We start from the raw sequence: 15,153 nt of genomic DNA, 5'->3' as shown, positions 1-15,153 counted from the left end.
TGAAAAATTAAGAATAAAAAAATGATAATTATGAAAAGTATGGATTTTTTTAAAATTGAATTTTTTTAAAAAATTAAGAATTTCGAAAACCTTAAGGTACTCACTATGGCCCTAAAATCTCATTGATTGAACACCTCTAAGCATCCGGTCATTGTTAGATACTAATCATCGCTCCCATTTTATTTAGATATGGCTTATCCACCTGATGGCCGACTGGAACAACGGTTCTGATATACAGCTGTCTTTAAAGAGAGTATATCATAGATATTGCAATACGTCCAAATAGACGGCTCTCTTCTAATCTAATAGAATTTTGGGCATCCTCAAGCCCTGGTCGACCCTTCATGAAAGGGACGACCTAAGCCTTAGCAAATGTATAATCTGCTCACATGTGGGGCCCATGGTTTTGTGATCCAAACCATTGATTGCTATGGATGGGAGATGTCACATAAAATGTCCTTAGACAGGAAAGCCATGGCTGCTTGGATGGTGGCCTACAGAGAGTTTGTTAAAGAAAAAGATGAAAGAGACTTATAAAGCAACGGTTCACCGTTAATGTAATGAAGACTACAAATTTGATGGATTGCGATCTACTAATCTGGGAGGCTTCCATGGTACCCTGATCCATGGTTGATGGGTCTGGATCTTATAACCATGGGCCCCACATGAATGAAAAGGAGGCTACCATTTTCAGGGTTTGTATGGTACGGTGGCCACACCACAGTACTCCTCACCCCCATGTTAGATGGGTCTGAACCGTTTATATATGTTGTCATTACTACGGTCTTAAATCATGCTTCAATAATGATCCTGACCTTTGATTCTTGAATTTGAATATGAACCATCAAATATATATCTTCAGACAATCACACGTTCAACAAGCATTTCATACTGTGGCCCGGGTACCATACAATTTAGACGATGAACGGCTCAGATCATTGTTTAAGATCCACAAGGGTGGGTGCACAAGACTTCAGCAAAAATCTATCATGTTGATATTTCCTCTCTCTCTCTCTCTCTCTCTCTCTCTGAGATCCAAAGACGGGAGGGAGATGCCAGGCAGGTAACAATCTGCTTCCCACGCTAGATAAATAAGATGCGTTTTCTTGCAGCGATTTCCAACTGAGAGTTTTGAATCTCAGCGTTTTGTTATCTTTTCTAATGAGATTTGAGCTTCCCTATCTCTAGATTGCGTTTTCTCTGCCATTTTTGAGAGATTTGGTTGAATCTGATAGATCGGAAGAATCTAGGGTTAGGTTTTGGTGCTTGTAGTGGTTCAATTTTATGGTAGATCTGTTCATATATTTCATGTTTGGATTATGCTTATTAGTGTTGTTCTATTGTCTTTTTATTGAAATGGAGTAGAGGAGATGTAATGATGACTAAGCTTATGGTGTTTATTTTTCTTCATGAATAGTCATAAATAAGGTAATTTTACAATAGAAAATTGTAATGGTTACAATTTCCATTTCTTATATTGCATTTGAATATCGATTCTTGTGCAGTAATTCTTGTGTTAGCAAACACTTTTCAAAGATAATGATGGCTCATTTGCTTATAATTACACTGGAAAGTGGAAAAACAAACATGCTCTTAAGGATTTCATTGTGTCTTTCTTTTCTCCTCATTGATGGGATTTTGCCATCCATGGTATGCAGAGATTTATGCACAGAAGGTTATTCTTACTCACTTTTTTTTTCTCTTTCTAATTGAATATAATATTCTAGCATTTACTTTATCCATATGCAGTTGGTGCCATGTGAAACTGGCTTATTTACTTAGCATGCACTTCTTAACTCAGGTAATTGAATATGTTGTCAATAAGTGATTTGATATATGACGTAGAATTTCAATTTCAAATGATTGAAATGATAACTTAGACAGGCACCAGAAAGTTTCACTGATGACTGCTGAAATAATTGCTTCAAGACCCCTAACACCTTGTGCTAGGGTGTCTTTACCATGTGCATGATGATTCTGGCTTACCAATGACTTTGTTTTATGGTTGTATTGGGCAAATACTGTTGGCCAACTGTCAAATAGTGGAGTAATGTACAAGGGAGCATGAACCTTAGATAGCTACTAGCCAAAGAAGTAGTTGTCCAAGCGAGCATGCTATATGGGTCATGGTTATATGTTGCATGGATCGTGATATCCACATGTTCACTTTCTCTTCCACCAAACCATTGGTACTATAACTTAAGGCCCATAATGGAGTGATCCGATCCATCCACCTTGTCAGCCAGCTTGCCGTGGGCCCAAGAAGTCCTGACATGGGCAATGTACACTTCCAACATACATCACAGTGAGCTTGCAAAATTTCAATAGTCATCATTATTTTTTATTATGTGGGCCACACAAGCACTGGATCGAGCTGATATTTGGGCCCTAGCCCTAAAATGACATGGAAAAAAGGATTGGCGACATGGATGAAATAAATACATGGTGGTGGGGCCCACAGACCACCGAGCACCAGCCATTGGCTGGTAGCAGGGAGAGTAGCTAATCCGTCACTTTCTCGGGTTTTGAAAAAGAATGTAACTTCTCATTCACTCCAGGGCGGTATGACTTCTGAACTAAGGACGGGCATTTTCATCCAAAACTTGTCAGAAGGCCACTCTTGGGATATTTGAACGTTTGAATCTGGTGAGGTAATTTACCCAACCTTAAAGGTTAGTACGGTCAAAATCCTCACAAAATTAAGGTCTGTGACCGACACTTTCAAAATTCAGTTGAAGGGAGACCAAACGGTTTTTTTTTCCAAATTCCAAATCAGCAGAGATTTTTCCTTCTTTCAGTTTCACGTATTACGAATTCTTCTTTACCTGATTTTATTATGGCGTTGATTACATGTGGGGTCCACAGTGGCCTACCAATGTAGACCGTTGATAATTGGATAGGAGGGGTCCACTGAGGTTGCACATGGCCCCAATCTACGATCGATCACGGCCATTCAATCAAGGGCCTACAAAATCGATTGTACGGCCATTTAAACTCTCACCATCCATTTTGCATGCGCTTGTTTTTATGGATATGATCATCGGATCATGGTTTTTTTGGGGCCATGTGCAATCCGTGGTGTGTTTCTCGTGTCCCAACAATCTTTGTTGTTCATGGGTGGCCCACTTGGTTCCTACTGAATTTCATGTTTTTCTGATTCCTATTATCTTTGTTTTTGTTGGGTTGATTTATCTATAGTTCTTCTTCTTTTTCTTTATTATTATTATTATTATTATTAATTTTACGCTGTTGTGCTGCTTGCTGTTGATTATTAGGAGAAATGCATATGGTTGTTGATGTTTCTCTTGCCTTCTATGCTTAGTTATGTGGTTTTGAGTTGTTTTCATTCACCTGTATGATGAAATGTCTAATAGAAGAATATAGTTTGTTTCTGAGATGAATGTAAGTAGGGTGTGATTGTTTGTAACCATTTTCATCCAACATAAATGTGACTTACATGAAGTCATGAACTGCATCCAGACACTACAATAGTGTCACCTGTTTTGGAACAGCGTACGCCCGAAATAGATGGTTAGGATTGTTCAATCAGTGTGATTTTCAGTTGGTAGAACTCATTCAATTTACTCTAGGATCATGTAGATGCAATTTTGTTTATGGTTGTGGCAGACATGTATTATCAACAGTTAGAACTCATTCAATTCCAAATTCTATCAACAGATTATTTAAAAAGGATGGTGTTCTTTGGCTCTTCCATAACCAGCTGCAGTATAAGAAGAAGAAGAAAATGGCCTTTCTCCCCGTACAAAGGCAAATGGCAGCAAACCTTCAATGAGCAGCAAGCCATGGAAGAACTAAAGAAAGCAGCTGTAAAGGAAGAGCAAAACCCAGAAACCAATCTCCTCTCTGTTCTCATTGCTTCCTTCAGTAGCTACGGCTGTGATCCAAACTCCTCTGCCTACTCCTTTATCATCAACCACCTATCCCAAAGATCTCTCCTCTCCCAACTCCCCCCGGTCCTTGACCGCCTCGAAAGAATTGAGAAATTCAATCCCCCAGAAAGGATGTTTGTCGATCTCATCAGAAGCTATGGCAATGCAGGCATGCTCCATGATGCCATCGAACTGTTCTACCGGATCCCGAGACTCAGGTGTGCCCCAACAGTACACTCCCTCAACACATTGCTTGCTGTTTTATGTAGAAAAGAAGATAACTTTGTCTTGGTTCATGATGTTCTAATGAGGACTGTAGAGATGAATGTTCAACTTGAGTATTTGACATTTCGGATTCTTGTTAAGGCTCTTTGTAGATTTGGGAAGGTGAATTCGGCCACTGAGCTCTTAAATACGATGGCATTGGAAGTTCATGGGTGTACGCCCGACTCAAGATTGTATTCGATGATACTCTCATCGCTTTGTAAACATGCTGGTTCAGTTGAAGTTGTCAATTTCCTTGAAGAAATGCGGAAGGCTGGCTTTTCACCAAATGGGAGGGAGTACACAAATGTGATTAATGTTCTTGTTAAGGAGGGAAGGGCAAAGGATGCTTTTGATGTCCTGAATCGGATGAAAGTGGACAGTATAAAGCCCGATATCGTCAGTTACACTAGTGTTCTGGATGGGTTTTTCTCAGCAGGTGATTTTCAGAAAGGAGAGGAAGTTTTCGATGAAATGCTTGTCATGGGTCTTGTTCCGGATGCTTTTACTTATAGTGTTTATATCAACAGTCTCTGCAAGAAGGGCGATTTTGATGGTGCTCTTGATATGATTATTCGTATGGAACAAGTGGGGTGCAAGCCTGATGTGGTCACCTACAATACGATCGTGATGGGGTTATGCAAGGTTGGGGATGTGGGGAGAGCAAGGGAGCTCATGGGGAAGATGGGGTTGAAGGGCGTCGAGGGGAATTTGCACACATATAGGGTTTTGATTGATGGTTTGGTTTGTAAAGGTGCAATGGCTGCAGCTTTCGAGATGTTGGTGGAAATGTTGGAGAGAGGGTTTGTTCCTCGGGCTGCAACTTTGGATTTGATGATATGTGGGTTGTGTGAATGCCGGCTCTTCAGCAAAGCATTACGAGTTCTTGAGGAAATGCTTAGTAGGTCTGTAGCTCCAGAGGCAAGGGCATGGGAGTCGCTGCTCTCTTGTGTGGAGTTTGATTCTGGTTGCTCAGATTCTTTGATTGATTTGGAACTTCTAACGTGGCCGCTGACTGATTAAATCGAGTTATGATCTGATGCTCAATTGAGAGATATTATTTTGGTTTTGATCCAGAAACATTGCACAGGTGGGACCTCACCTCAGGGAAGCTAAACTCTTTACCTGATGTGCCAATCCCAATATCATATCAGCGATCATGGCAATCTGAGCAGAGGGTTGCCAATGAACAACTACTGCATTTGGTTAGGCTCAACCAGACTGTTGTGTCAGTTCGAAGAGGAAGATCTTCTTGGGTGTTTCTTCCATCACCATCCATGATGGGACCCCCATATGAATGGTTTGCATCATAAAAGAAGAGCTGAAGAAATTGTTCAATCTACATTCAGAGATCCTTGAATTCTTGCAGCATTGAGGGGGGCATTTTCAGTATTGTTTTCATTTCAGTGTGGTGTTGAATCAAACTAACCTGGTATGTTCTCTCAATGGCATTAATTTCCAAGGTGTTCCTATTCTCTAACTGGTGTGAGATTAGCTGTAATTAGGTCTGTCGACAGGCCGGGCCCAGGGTTGACATCGGCCTCGGATTCTGAACTATTTGCACCTGGCCTATTAAAAACACTTGATTTTCCCTTGCCTGGGCCTGGTCCATTGACTGGTTTTCACATGCAAATGAATGGCAGTTGTGCAGAAAAGTGTTGATGTGGCAGGCGTGATGGACATGGAACCTGACGATAGCTTGGGTGAGCCTGGTGATGCAGCGGCCGACATTGATAATGACGGAGCAATTGTTGATATGGGTGATCCAGCCATTGAGATTGCTTCCCCTATGGTACATCTGCCACTTATTTTTTGGGTTAACTGCCTTTTCTATTCTTAATTTCTTTCACTTTGCTGAGAAACAAGGGCTGAAAATTAGGGCTTTCAATGGTTATCCAGACATGTGCAGGTACCTAATGGACCCTATTCTAATGGATCTAGGTCCGAACTTTTTATACCACCTGGGTCTGGTTTGGGTCTTACTTTTTTGGACCCGGTTAAATTTTGAGTCTAGCCTGGTTCTTGTCAGGTCCATCAACTTGTACCCTCTAAAATGGGGTTAGGTCAGGTCAAATTCGGTTCCAGGTTGGATCCAATTAGTTTTAGTATTAATATTATATAGTATTAAATATATTGACTACTCTAGCAAAGCAATGATGTTGCCTAACGCCACAAGCATGTCAGAGAGCCCATTCACACCAATGCATAAAAATGGCAAATGTGCGTGCAATATAGTCCATGCATTGGGTGGGCCCAACCATGCATATGCTCTTATTTCACTCAAAACCTACATCAACAAAGAGGAGTTATGTTTTTTTCTTCCATTTTCTGAAGCTGTTATAGTTTTTGAGTTCACTAGAACTAGATAGCTCTGATTTTGCAGGACAGTTGTTTACAAAGGTCAACTAAAGCCAGATCAGCTAAATGGCTACTATTATGCAGATCTTGGCCACGAAAGGTTTACAAGCTACATGGCCCTGGTAAATATACTCACCATTCTCCATAATTCTTCATCGAAAACTCCACATTTTAACAGCAAGAAAAAAAATTAGGAATTCATTCTTGAAGGGACATACATAAGGTTGAGCAATGAGTTTTAACTTTGAAGACATTTTAACAGCTGAAATTATGAGTTGCATGCAGTCATCCCATGTGAATGCAAACAAGTACATGTGCATTCTTTGTTAGTTCTATGTCTCACGTGTATTTTGCAAGCATGTTTCTGATGTGGGGTTGATTCTATGAACATCACTTCACAGTGCTCTATTGCATCTGAAGCTACATTGACATCCTCACGTTAGCAGAGAAAAACTTAGATACTCTGGCAGTGAGATCGATGATATGCTCTTTAAATTACTGAGAAATTGCAGGCATGGCACATGATCAATTAAAATTGAACTGTCCAAATTACATGTCCCAGTTAGATGTGTTGTGACTCGAAAGTAGGCTTACTTGGGTATCTCACTATTGGATTGGTATACATTGTTGGACCATTAAAGCTGAAACTAAGAGATATCTACTGGTCCTATTTCAGTGAATACGTTTCCACCAATTAGATGTTTGGATTGTCCACCAGATCTGATTTTTGGAATATGACTTAGTGACAGTGGTTTCCACAATGTAGTCTGTTTAATCCTAGTTGATGTATGCCACGTGTTTAATCCTAGTTGATGTATGCCATGTGTACAATCTCACTGACACCTGTCTTTCCTTGTGAAACAGCAGTTCCTGTATCAGCTGATGGATGGGATGCAGCTGCTGCTCCTGCACCAATTGCTGCCCCTGGGCTGGGTGTTGCTCCTCAACCTGCAGCCTCAGGTTGGGAATAAATTCTCATGGATCAATCAACCTGCAACCTCTAATTGCAATTCATTTGAACAGTGCATGCAAACATGCCTTTAGTTTATAAAAAGATCTATTAAAATTCAAACAGAAACATTAACCGCACTTCAATGTTTGGTTCTATTCTCACTGAGTGGTCTTAATTACCTTTCTTTACAGCCTACTGTGACTCATGCTAGAACATTCAATCCACTATCTGCTTTGACAAACAAACGGGATTCATAATCAAGCTGCCATGAATAGTAAAAGCTTGTCTTCCTGTGGAAAAAGTAGAAGAAGAAGGAAACAAGATCTCTGCAAACCTTTGATTGGGAGACGATCATGGTTCAAACACTAGAAGCCATCAAGGGTGCTGGAGGCTCAGTGTGCATCGGGGCCACAGGAACAATTGGCTCCTTGATGACCAGGGAAATGGAATCCATGATGAAACAAATGTCGCAAACATCAACTTCCTCAAGAAGGAGACCTCCAACAGTCCCAGTCTCAGTGCCCTGTGGTGCAATTCCCGAAAAAACACAGCCAAGGAAAAATTCTGTCAATGAAGCCAGCAGCAGCTGCAGCAGCAGCAATGACAGAAATCCTGGATGTACAGCAGTAGCAGCAATGGCAGTTTGTTTGTTTTGAAAACTTTAAATAGACCATTAATTGTTTAATTGTGCTGATTGTTGTATTGACGGATGTTAAATGGGTGAAACATGTACAGGTTCAATCATTGGTTGATTATAATATTGTAAGCTTTTGTTGATGGAAACTAGATTTAGCCCCGGTTATTGATAAATGATGTTAAAAATTGAATTTAGCCTCAGTTGATGCCAACAATGGCTAAATCTATCTTTAGTCTTTATTTTTTCTCAGTTATCTAAACTGAAACTACAACTCCCGTGGTTAAAGGCTTTAGCCTCGGTTGTTGAGAACCGAGGTTAAAAATAGATTTAGCTTCAATTGGAGGCAACTGAGGCTAAAATTTGGATTTAGTATCAGTTGGAAACAATGGAGGCTAAAATTTTGATTTAGTCTCATCTCGAGAAAACTGAAGCTAGAAAGGTTCTTGTAGCTTCACTTGAAGAACTGAGGCTATAAAAGTCATTTTAGCCTCAAGCCTTTAGCCACGGGGGTTTCAACCTCGGTTTGGATAACTGAGGCAAAAATGAGGCTAAAGGTTTTAGTCTCAGTTTTTAACCTTTTTAGCCATGGTTTTGAACTGAGGCTAAAGCCCCCTTGTCTTGTAGTGCGCTTATTCTTAGGCAAGGGAATATTCATGGAGGTGGAGTGGATCATGATAACAACAAAGAGAAGTAACAAGCAAAAGCATAACATGCATGGTTTTGTACTCGGCGACTTGTCGGGGCTGGTTTAGGTTCCAGTTAAATTACTAGTTGTTTGAGTCGGAGGTAAATTAACCTAACTTGCCTGTGTAGGGGTGAAGGGTTTTCGACTCATGGTACAGACTTTTACAAGTCCTAACCAAGTTTGAGTGGACTTGGATAAGTTAGCTATCCATAATAATATGTGAAAAATGAGACGCAATTACAATGGATGTCTCTAGATCTCCTGCCTCTTCTATATATGCTTGTGTATACAAAAATAATTCTATGCAATGTAATACCTGAAATAATAATTTATGTATGTATGCTACCTATCTTCAAATAATGGTCCCAGATTCCTTAATGGCCATAGTGAAATGCCTCAATTTCACTAAATCATTATTTTATTCATTTGAAGAGATCATTTTAGATCATGAGATAAATCCAAAGCTCAAGTGGACCTCACCACAAAAAACTGTAAGGATAATGACACCCACCATTGAAACCTTCTTAGGGCCCACCATGATGTTTATTTTAGATCCAATTTGTTAATAAGTTAACATAGACTAAAGGAAAACACAATTATCAGCTTGATCGAAAACTTATGTGGCATTCAATCCCTATTATTTTTTATGGTGTGTCCACTTGAGCTTTGAATCCATCTCATTTTTTTGTCTCATTCCCTAAAATGAGATCACAAAATGGATAAACCGCATTGATACACATACATCATGGTGAATTAAAGGCTAAAGAGGGCATACTGGTTTTTTTGGAATATGACATATGATAATTATATTACAGCGACTAGTGAAAGTTAAAATAATAGTTTTTGGATTATATTTGAAATTTTTTAGCGGGTTTTAGAAAAGAGTTAAAAAAATCCACTCTCTTTTTTTTTTTCTTCTTTCTTCTTTTTAAAATTCAACCAAGCCTAGTGTCTATATGCAATTTGTCTCTTCTTTTTTTTTAATAGAAATTTTCTCCTAAGAATGGATTTCCGTGAAAACCCATGAGAATCCTATGAGAACCCATCCCATGTGATATTGGTCGATGACATACAATCCATCCATTCCATGTGCCAACCCATAAGTTAGGTGGCCCATAGAAAAGGAAAAAAGTTGAAGGGAGCCTTTGATTTTCATCAGGCTCAACTGAGTTGCAAAATAACCGAGTTTTTGTCTAACCCTTCATCCAAGCCAAAGGGTCTGTATGGCCTGGATTGCATATATATATATAAAGAAAAGCAGAAATATTTATACTTAATATATGATTTTAAAACACCATACATGGTTTAAGTAGAGATAGCAAGCACTAAACACATAAAACACGTGAACTCATTAAACTAGTAGATTTCAGACAGATCGAGCAGAGTCATGAACTCAGTATAGTGGTGAACAGTAAGAGTCAGCTTGAGCACGGAATTGAAGTTGGGAATGTCCAAGAAGGCGTTCTCGAACATGACGTAGCCCCTCGCATCTCGGAACAAGCCCGTCCCAGAGACCACCGACAACTCCCTACGTGCCACCAACTCCTTCTTCTCCGTGTAGTAGATCTCCAAACCTTGTATCTGTAGCGTGCTCCCTTTGTACTCTCCATCAGTGAACACGATGGTGAAACCAAATTGTACACCAGAGTCATCCGAGGCGGATACAGCAAACATCCCTCGCATTCGTCCTATCTGCTTTGAGTGCCTATCGACGTCTACGGTGAGTGCATCGTCGAACACCACGATGGTCCCGAACCTTGATGGAATTGAATCAATGCCATTAAGTCCGGCAACTGAGACCGAAGTCACGTTCTGGCCCGTCATCCAGTCCTGCATGTAAAACACCATGTTGGTCTCTTTCATACTCATGCCTTTGGCTTTCAAGCTGCCCACAATGGTTATGAGCAAGAAAATCAGTACCGAAACCCATATCTTTGGCGTGGTTTGAGCCATTTGAAGCAGTGCTACAAAGCCACTTGGTATCATAGTAGCAAGAAATGGTCTATTTATAGTAGTTGAAGTGCAATCCTTGCATCACAGCTATTGGTGGGTGGAGCCCACATGGCAGCATTTTTTGCATAATCCCATTCGTACCTTTGGTGATGCATAGTGGGGAAACGGATTGGGTACTCCCCCTGCCATCAGTGGCTAGTGGTCGGTGCTCTGTGGGGCCCACCATGATGCATGTGTTTCATCCATTCTGTTCATCCATTTTTACAGATCATTTTAGGGCTTGATACTAAAAATGAGAGGGATAAAAATCTCAGGTGGACCACACCATAGGAAAACAATAGTGATCCACCATTAAAAACCTCCTGCCATCAGGGGCTTGATATCCACCATTAAAATCCTCCCCCTGCCATCAGGGGCTTGATATCCACCATTAAAATCCTCCTAAGACCACTGTACTGTTTATTTGACATCCAATCTGTTGATTAGATCATACAGTCCCAGATGAAGGTTAAAAAAAAAAAAAAAAACAAAGATCAGCTTGATCCAAAACTTTTATGGCCCCAAAAATTTTTTAATGGTCGACGTTCATTCAACACTTTTTCATATAATGTGGTCCACTTGATATTGGGATATACCTCATTTTTGGTTTCATATCATAAAATGATCTAGAAAAATTGATGGACGGCATGGATGAAACATATACATCATGATGGCCCCACAAAGCACCGGCAGGGGAAGTGGCCAATCCGTTTCCCAGTAGTGAGAGTTCTTCGCTTTTGTTGGTGCCATAGTGGCAAATCTGGCTAAAGTATTTCGAGAGAGTTTTATCGTAGTTTTCGTTTTTCTCAGCATAGTATGGAAAAAAAAAAATATTCACTGAAAGTAAATATCTAAAAAAAAAAATTGGGATAGATAACTACCGTAAAATTCCTGAGGAAATTGTATTTCCGAGGAGGTGTTTTTTGAGAGATTAAATTATAAAACTACCATTATTTGTTTTTCCTTTTAAAATACAGTGAAAGTCGAGACTCGAGGGCCACGAGCTATGATTAATTAACACATACAACATCTCCTGCATATGCACCCCACCATGATGATAGCACGAACAATGGATCCTATCATCAAATGAGCTACATTTGAATTGAGATATTTCGAATAGTGTATATTAGTTTTTATAGGTTAGCCTACTTTATTATTGGATCTGCCTTATTTTTTTATTAGTCTAATAATAATATTGGCGTGCATCTGTTGGATGGGTTGGATATGAGACACATATCATGAAGGCCCTACAAATATTTAAGTAGATTTCACCGTCCATTCATTTGTCCCTGCATGGACCCACATGGTCAGCTGAATGGATGATAGGAAGTGCTCCATGTGATTGGGAAGGTGAGGAAAATCTCATAAGAAAATCTAAATCATGATTCATGAGATAGTAGTACTCAATACACATGCACTCGTGGACCACGCTCTTCTTCGACAGCACGTACAAGATCCTAGCAAGTTATATGATACTCAGAAAGCATATGAGGCTTGTTACAAATTGAGGCATCCAGAAATTGTACATAGGAAATAAATTTACCCTAGTTAAACAAATTGAACAGTAGAACTCGCAGTTTTAAAGTTACAGTCTAAAAATCAGATTGTTTGGAAGATATCTATAGATAGTTGTTTGTTGAATTTAGACGATTGGATTCTTAACCGTCCAATAGATATCCACTATCCAATGGTCGTTCCTGATGCATCTAAACTGAGAACCATAATTTGGAATGATAATCTCATTGTTGTTGGAAAATATGTTGAAAATACCGAAAATAAAAATAAAATAAAGTTAATTATTTTTGTTTCACCATGTTGAATCACGTAAAATTTACGTTGTCCTTAAGGCCTCTTATCAATTGTTGATGGGTTATAGGCGAATTGTTTGGATCCTATATGCAGCAATCATGGCAGACTCAAATGGTGGACGTATTGGCAGTATTATTTCTTAAAGATGTTATCTAGAGGATCTGATGGAGGAGATTTGTTAGAGTTGATTGGATTTTGGACCAGAATGGTCCAGTTTATATATACACTAGGGAGTAGACCGTTGCTAAGTGCAAAGTGTACCAACTAACGTCACTACAGTCACATTGCCCACGCCCTCACCCGTGTTCTAGTGCGTATACATAACCCGAGCGCCTCAATCTGCAAAACTCCAAGTAAGAGTATTATACACACCTCCACATATAGGCAGCAAGTTTTCTCTTCTCATTTCCGATGTAGGACAAAAGTACACACCGCACTTTTCATTTGAAATTTTCAAAAAGCATTTTGGCGACAAAACAAAAATTCTGAAAATTTTTGAATATTTTTTATTTTCAAAAACCAACTTTCAACAAGTGCTTGTGTATCTTCCTTCAAACTCTGCCAGGTGATGACAATTTAATATCAGAGTTTCTCTTTCCATGCAGGCAGTTAGAACCATAATCTTCCCATAAAGGGCTTCGGGGCATGGTACATGTGTGATAGATGCTAGCCATTCGTCAGTGGGTTAGACATCTGCTGACCCACTCATTAGGTCAACCACCATTAATAACTTTTGTGATCATCCATCGATCTTTTCCATACAAATGCGACCCACCTGATGAATGGTGTGCTTACCTTGGTTTTTTTCTTTTTCCGAGCCATAAAAGAACTGGACCAACCCACTTAATAATTTAATTTTTATAACTATTAACAAAAATAAGCATTAACTTAATTGGTATAAATATTCTTCTTATCAGGATAGGTTAAAGGATTGAAATCCAATATTATAATGTTTATATTTTTGTTCAATTCCACAAAATCCTGGTGGAATTTTCTTGATCTGGTTAGTTTCATACATTTTTCTCTTGAAATTTTATGTTCTCTCTAAAAAAAAAGTAGAGCTAACTAATGAACGTGGTGAATTAACCCTATGTCCATCATTTTAATCTATGGAGAAGTTTTGTAGGTAAGAGATCAATTTTTAAACAGGTATTCATATCATGAGAGATCAATTATGTGAAATCTAATTATTTCGGTCAAGGGAAATTCAAATCTATGGATCTTAAGGTCGAATCATGTAAGAACCTCAAACCCTAGATTGATCTAACGAATGGATTCCCCACAACGATCAATGGAAAGTATTGTCGACAATAAACAAAGTTTCAAAATCACTTCAAATTTAGAACCTGGATATTACAGATCCGAACAAACCATTGTTTTTTTTTTTTTGTCTAGTTTCCGTTGATGGGAGTAGATATTATTGGGCTAAACCTTTGAATTGATCAAGTTCATAAAAGGATAAGAGATGGAGTAGAAATCCTTTATAATAAAAAAAAGTTGGTAAAAATGGATTGTGTAGCAAGGAGAGAAGTTCGACTTCGATTGATCAATCAGAGGGTTTGATTGATCGAATGGAGTTGATTTTAGTCTAGCAACCAAAATTGTTTAATTAGAAAGGTTATTGATTGATTGATGGCTAGTTCGATCGATCGAATACAGCGACCGATGGTGACCAAATTAGTCCAGGGAGCAAACTAATTTAAATTTGACCAACCTTGATCGATTGATGAATAGGGTTCAATTAATTGGTGGCCAGAAGTGTCCAAAGACTTAAATTGTTAAATCTAATTTTCATCTATCTAGGGATGATCGATTGGAAGATCAATCGAGGGTCCTCAAGCTGGTTTGATCGATCAACATGCATTGATTGACAATCTCCTATTTTAACTTTTAAATAAAGTTAATGAAATGATTAGACTATAAAGGAATCAATGGTGAGTCATCTTGGTTTGATTAAAGGTGGTATCTATGATTACATCATAAGGTAACCTAATTGAAATTGGAATATGTTGAATGACATTAATAGGAATTCGAAGCTTAGATTTTCAAGCATTCGACTATTCGACAGATTCAACTTTACCATAAAAAAAATGAGTGAATCCCAACGTGTCTCATATCTGTACAGTTAAAATGGATAATATATATGTTATGATTGCCATGACTTTTATATAGTTGTGCTAACATGCTAAGATGATCTATGTTGTATTGGCTCATGATCTAACGATTATCAATGTGAATGGAATATGTGAACGTGTACATCATTATAATTGTAATTATATTGTTTCCTTGTACCAAGAGATATATGAATTGATCGTGCTTATCAACGTATAGACATTGAGCATGCATTCATAGCATTCCTACGCTAATTCCTAAAAGCACGTCTAGATGACTGTATACACGCCTTGTACTTAAGTTCCTAAGGGATCTCCCCATATGGTTACACCTGTTAGATTCGTTGTCAGATGCCCAGGTAAGTGGAAGCCTACTCATGTATATATACTCATACCAACCTACCGTAGATGTCTCATAGGTACAGATTCGGGTTAACGGATATCCAACCCAAGTA

At 38.9% G+C, this 15,153-nt stretch overlaps 2 protein-coding genes across 9 annotated transcripts; one reads left to right on the top strand and one right to left on the bottom strand.

Moving 5' to 3' along the window:
- Positions 1-3,216: 3,216 nt before the first annotated feature.
- LOC131250772 (pentatricopeptide repeat-containing protein At2g38420, mitochondrial-like) lies at positions 3,217-8,088 on the top strand. Of its 8 annotated transcripts, none has more exons than XM_058251069.1 (5): positions 3,217-5,586; positions 5,798-5,946; positions 6,538-6,634; positions 7,380-7,472; positions 7,656-8,088. In XM_058251069.1, exon 1 carries the CDS (start codon positions 3,615-3,617, stop codon positions 5,175-5,177), a length of 1,563 nt encoding a protein of 520 aa, XP_058107052.1. In that variant the 5' UTR covers positions 3,217-3,614; the 3' UTR covers positions 5,178-5,586; positions 5,798-5,946; positions 6,538-6,634; positions 7,380-7,472; positions 7,656-8,088. The 8 variants fall into 8 exon arrangements, with proteins under 8 accessions (XP_058107052.1, XP_058107050.1, XP_058107053.1 ...); XM_058251067.1 differs by having other exon boundaries at positions 7,377-7,472; XM_058251070.1 differs by lacking the exon at positions 5,798-5,946.
- Positions 8,089-10,142: 2,054 nt separating this feature from the next.
- On the bottom strand, positions 10,143-10,772 carry LOC131251856 (pterocarpan synthase 1-like). The gene has a single exon (XM_058252850.1). It carries the CDS (start codon positions 10,770-10,772, stop codon positions 10,143-10,145), a length of 630 nt encoding a protein of 209 aa, XP_058108833.1.
- Between the last annotated feature and the right edge of the window lie 4,381 nt (positions 10,773-15,153).

The sequence above is a fragment of the Magnolia sinica genome, chromosome 7 (assembly GCF_029962835.1).
Source record: "Magnolia sinica isolate HGM2019 chromosome 7, MsV1, whole genome shotgun sequence".
Taxonomy (NCBI): domain Eukaryota; kingdom Viridiplantae; phylum Streptophyta; class Magnoliopsida; order Magnoliales; family Magnoliaceae; genus Magnolia; species Magnolia sinica.
Note: the sequence above shows the minus strand (reverse complement) of the source record. Positions and strands in the feature narration are given on the sequence as shown.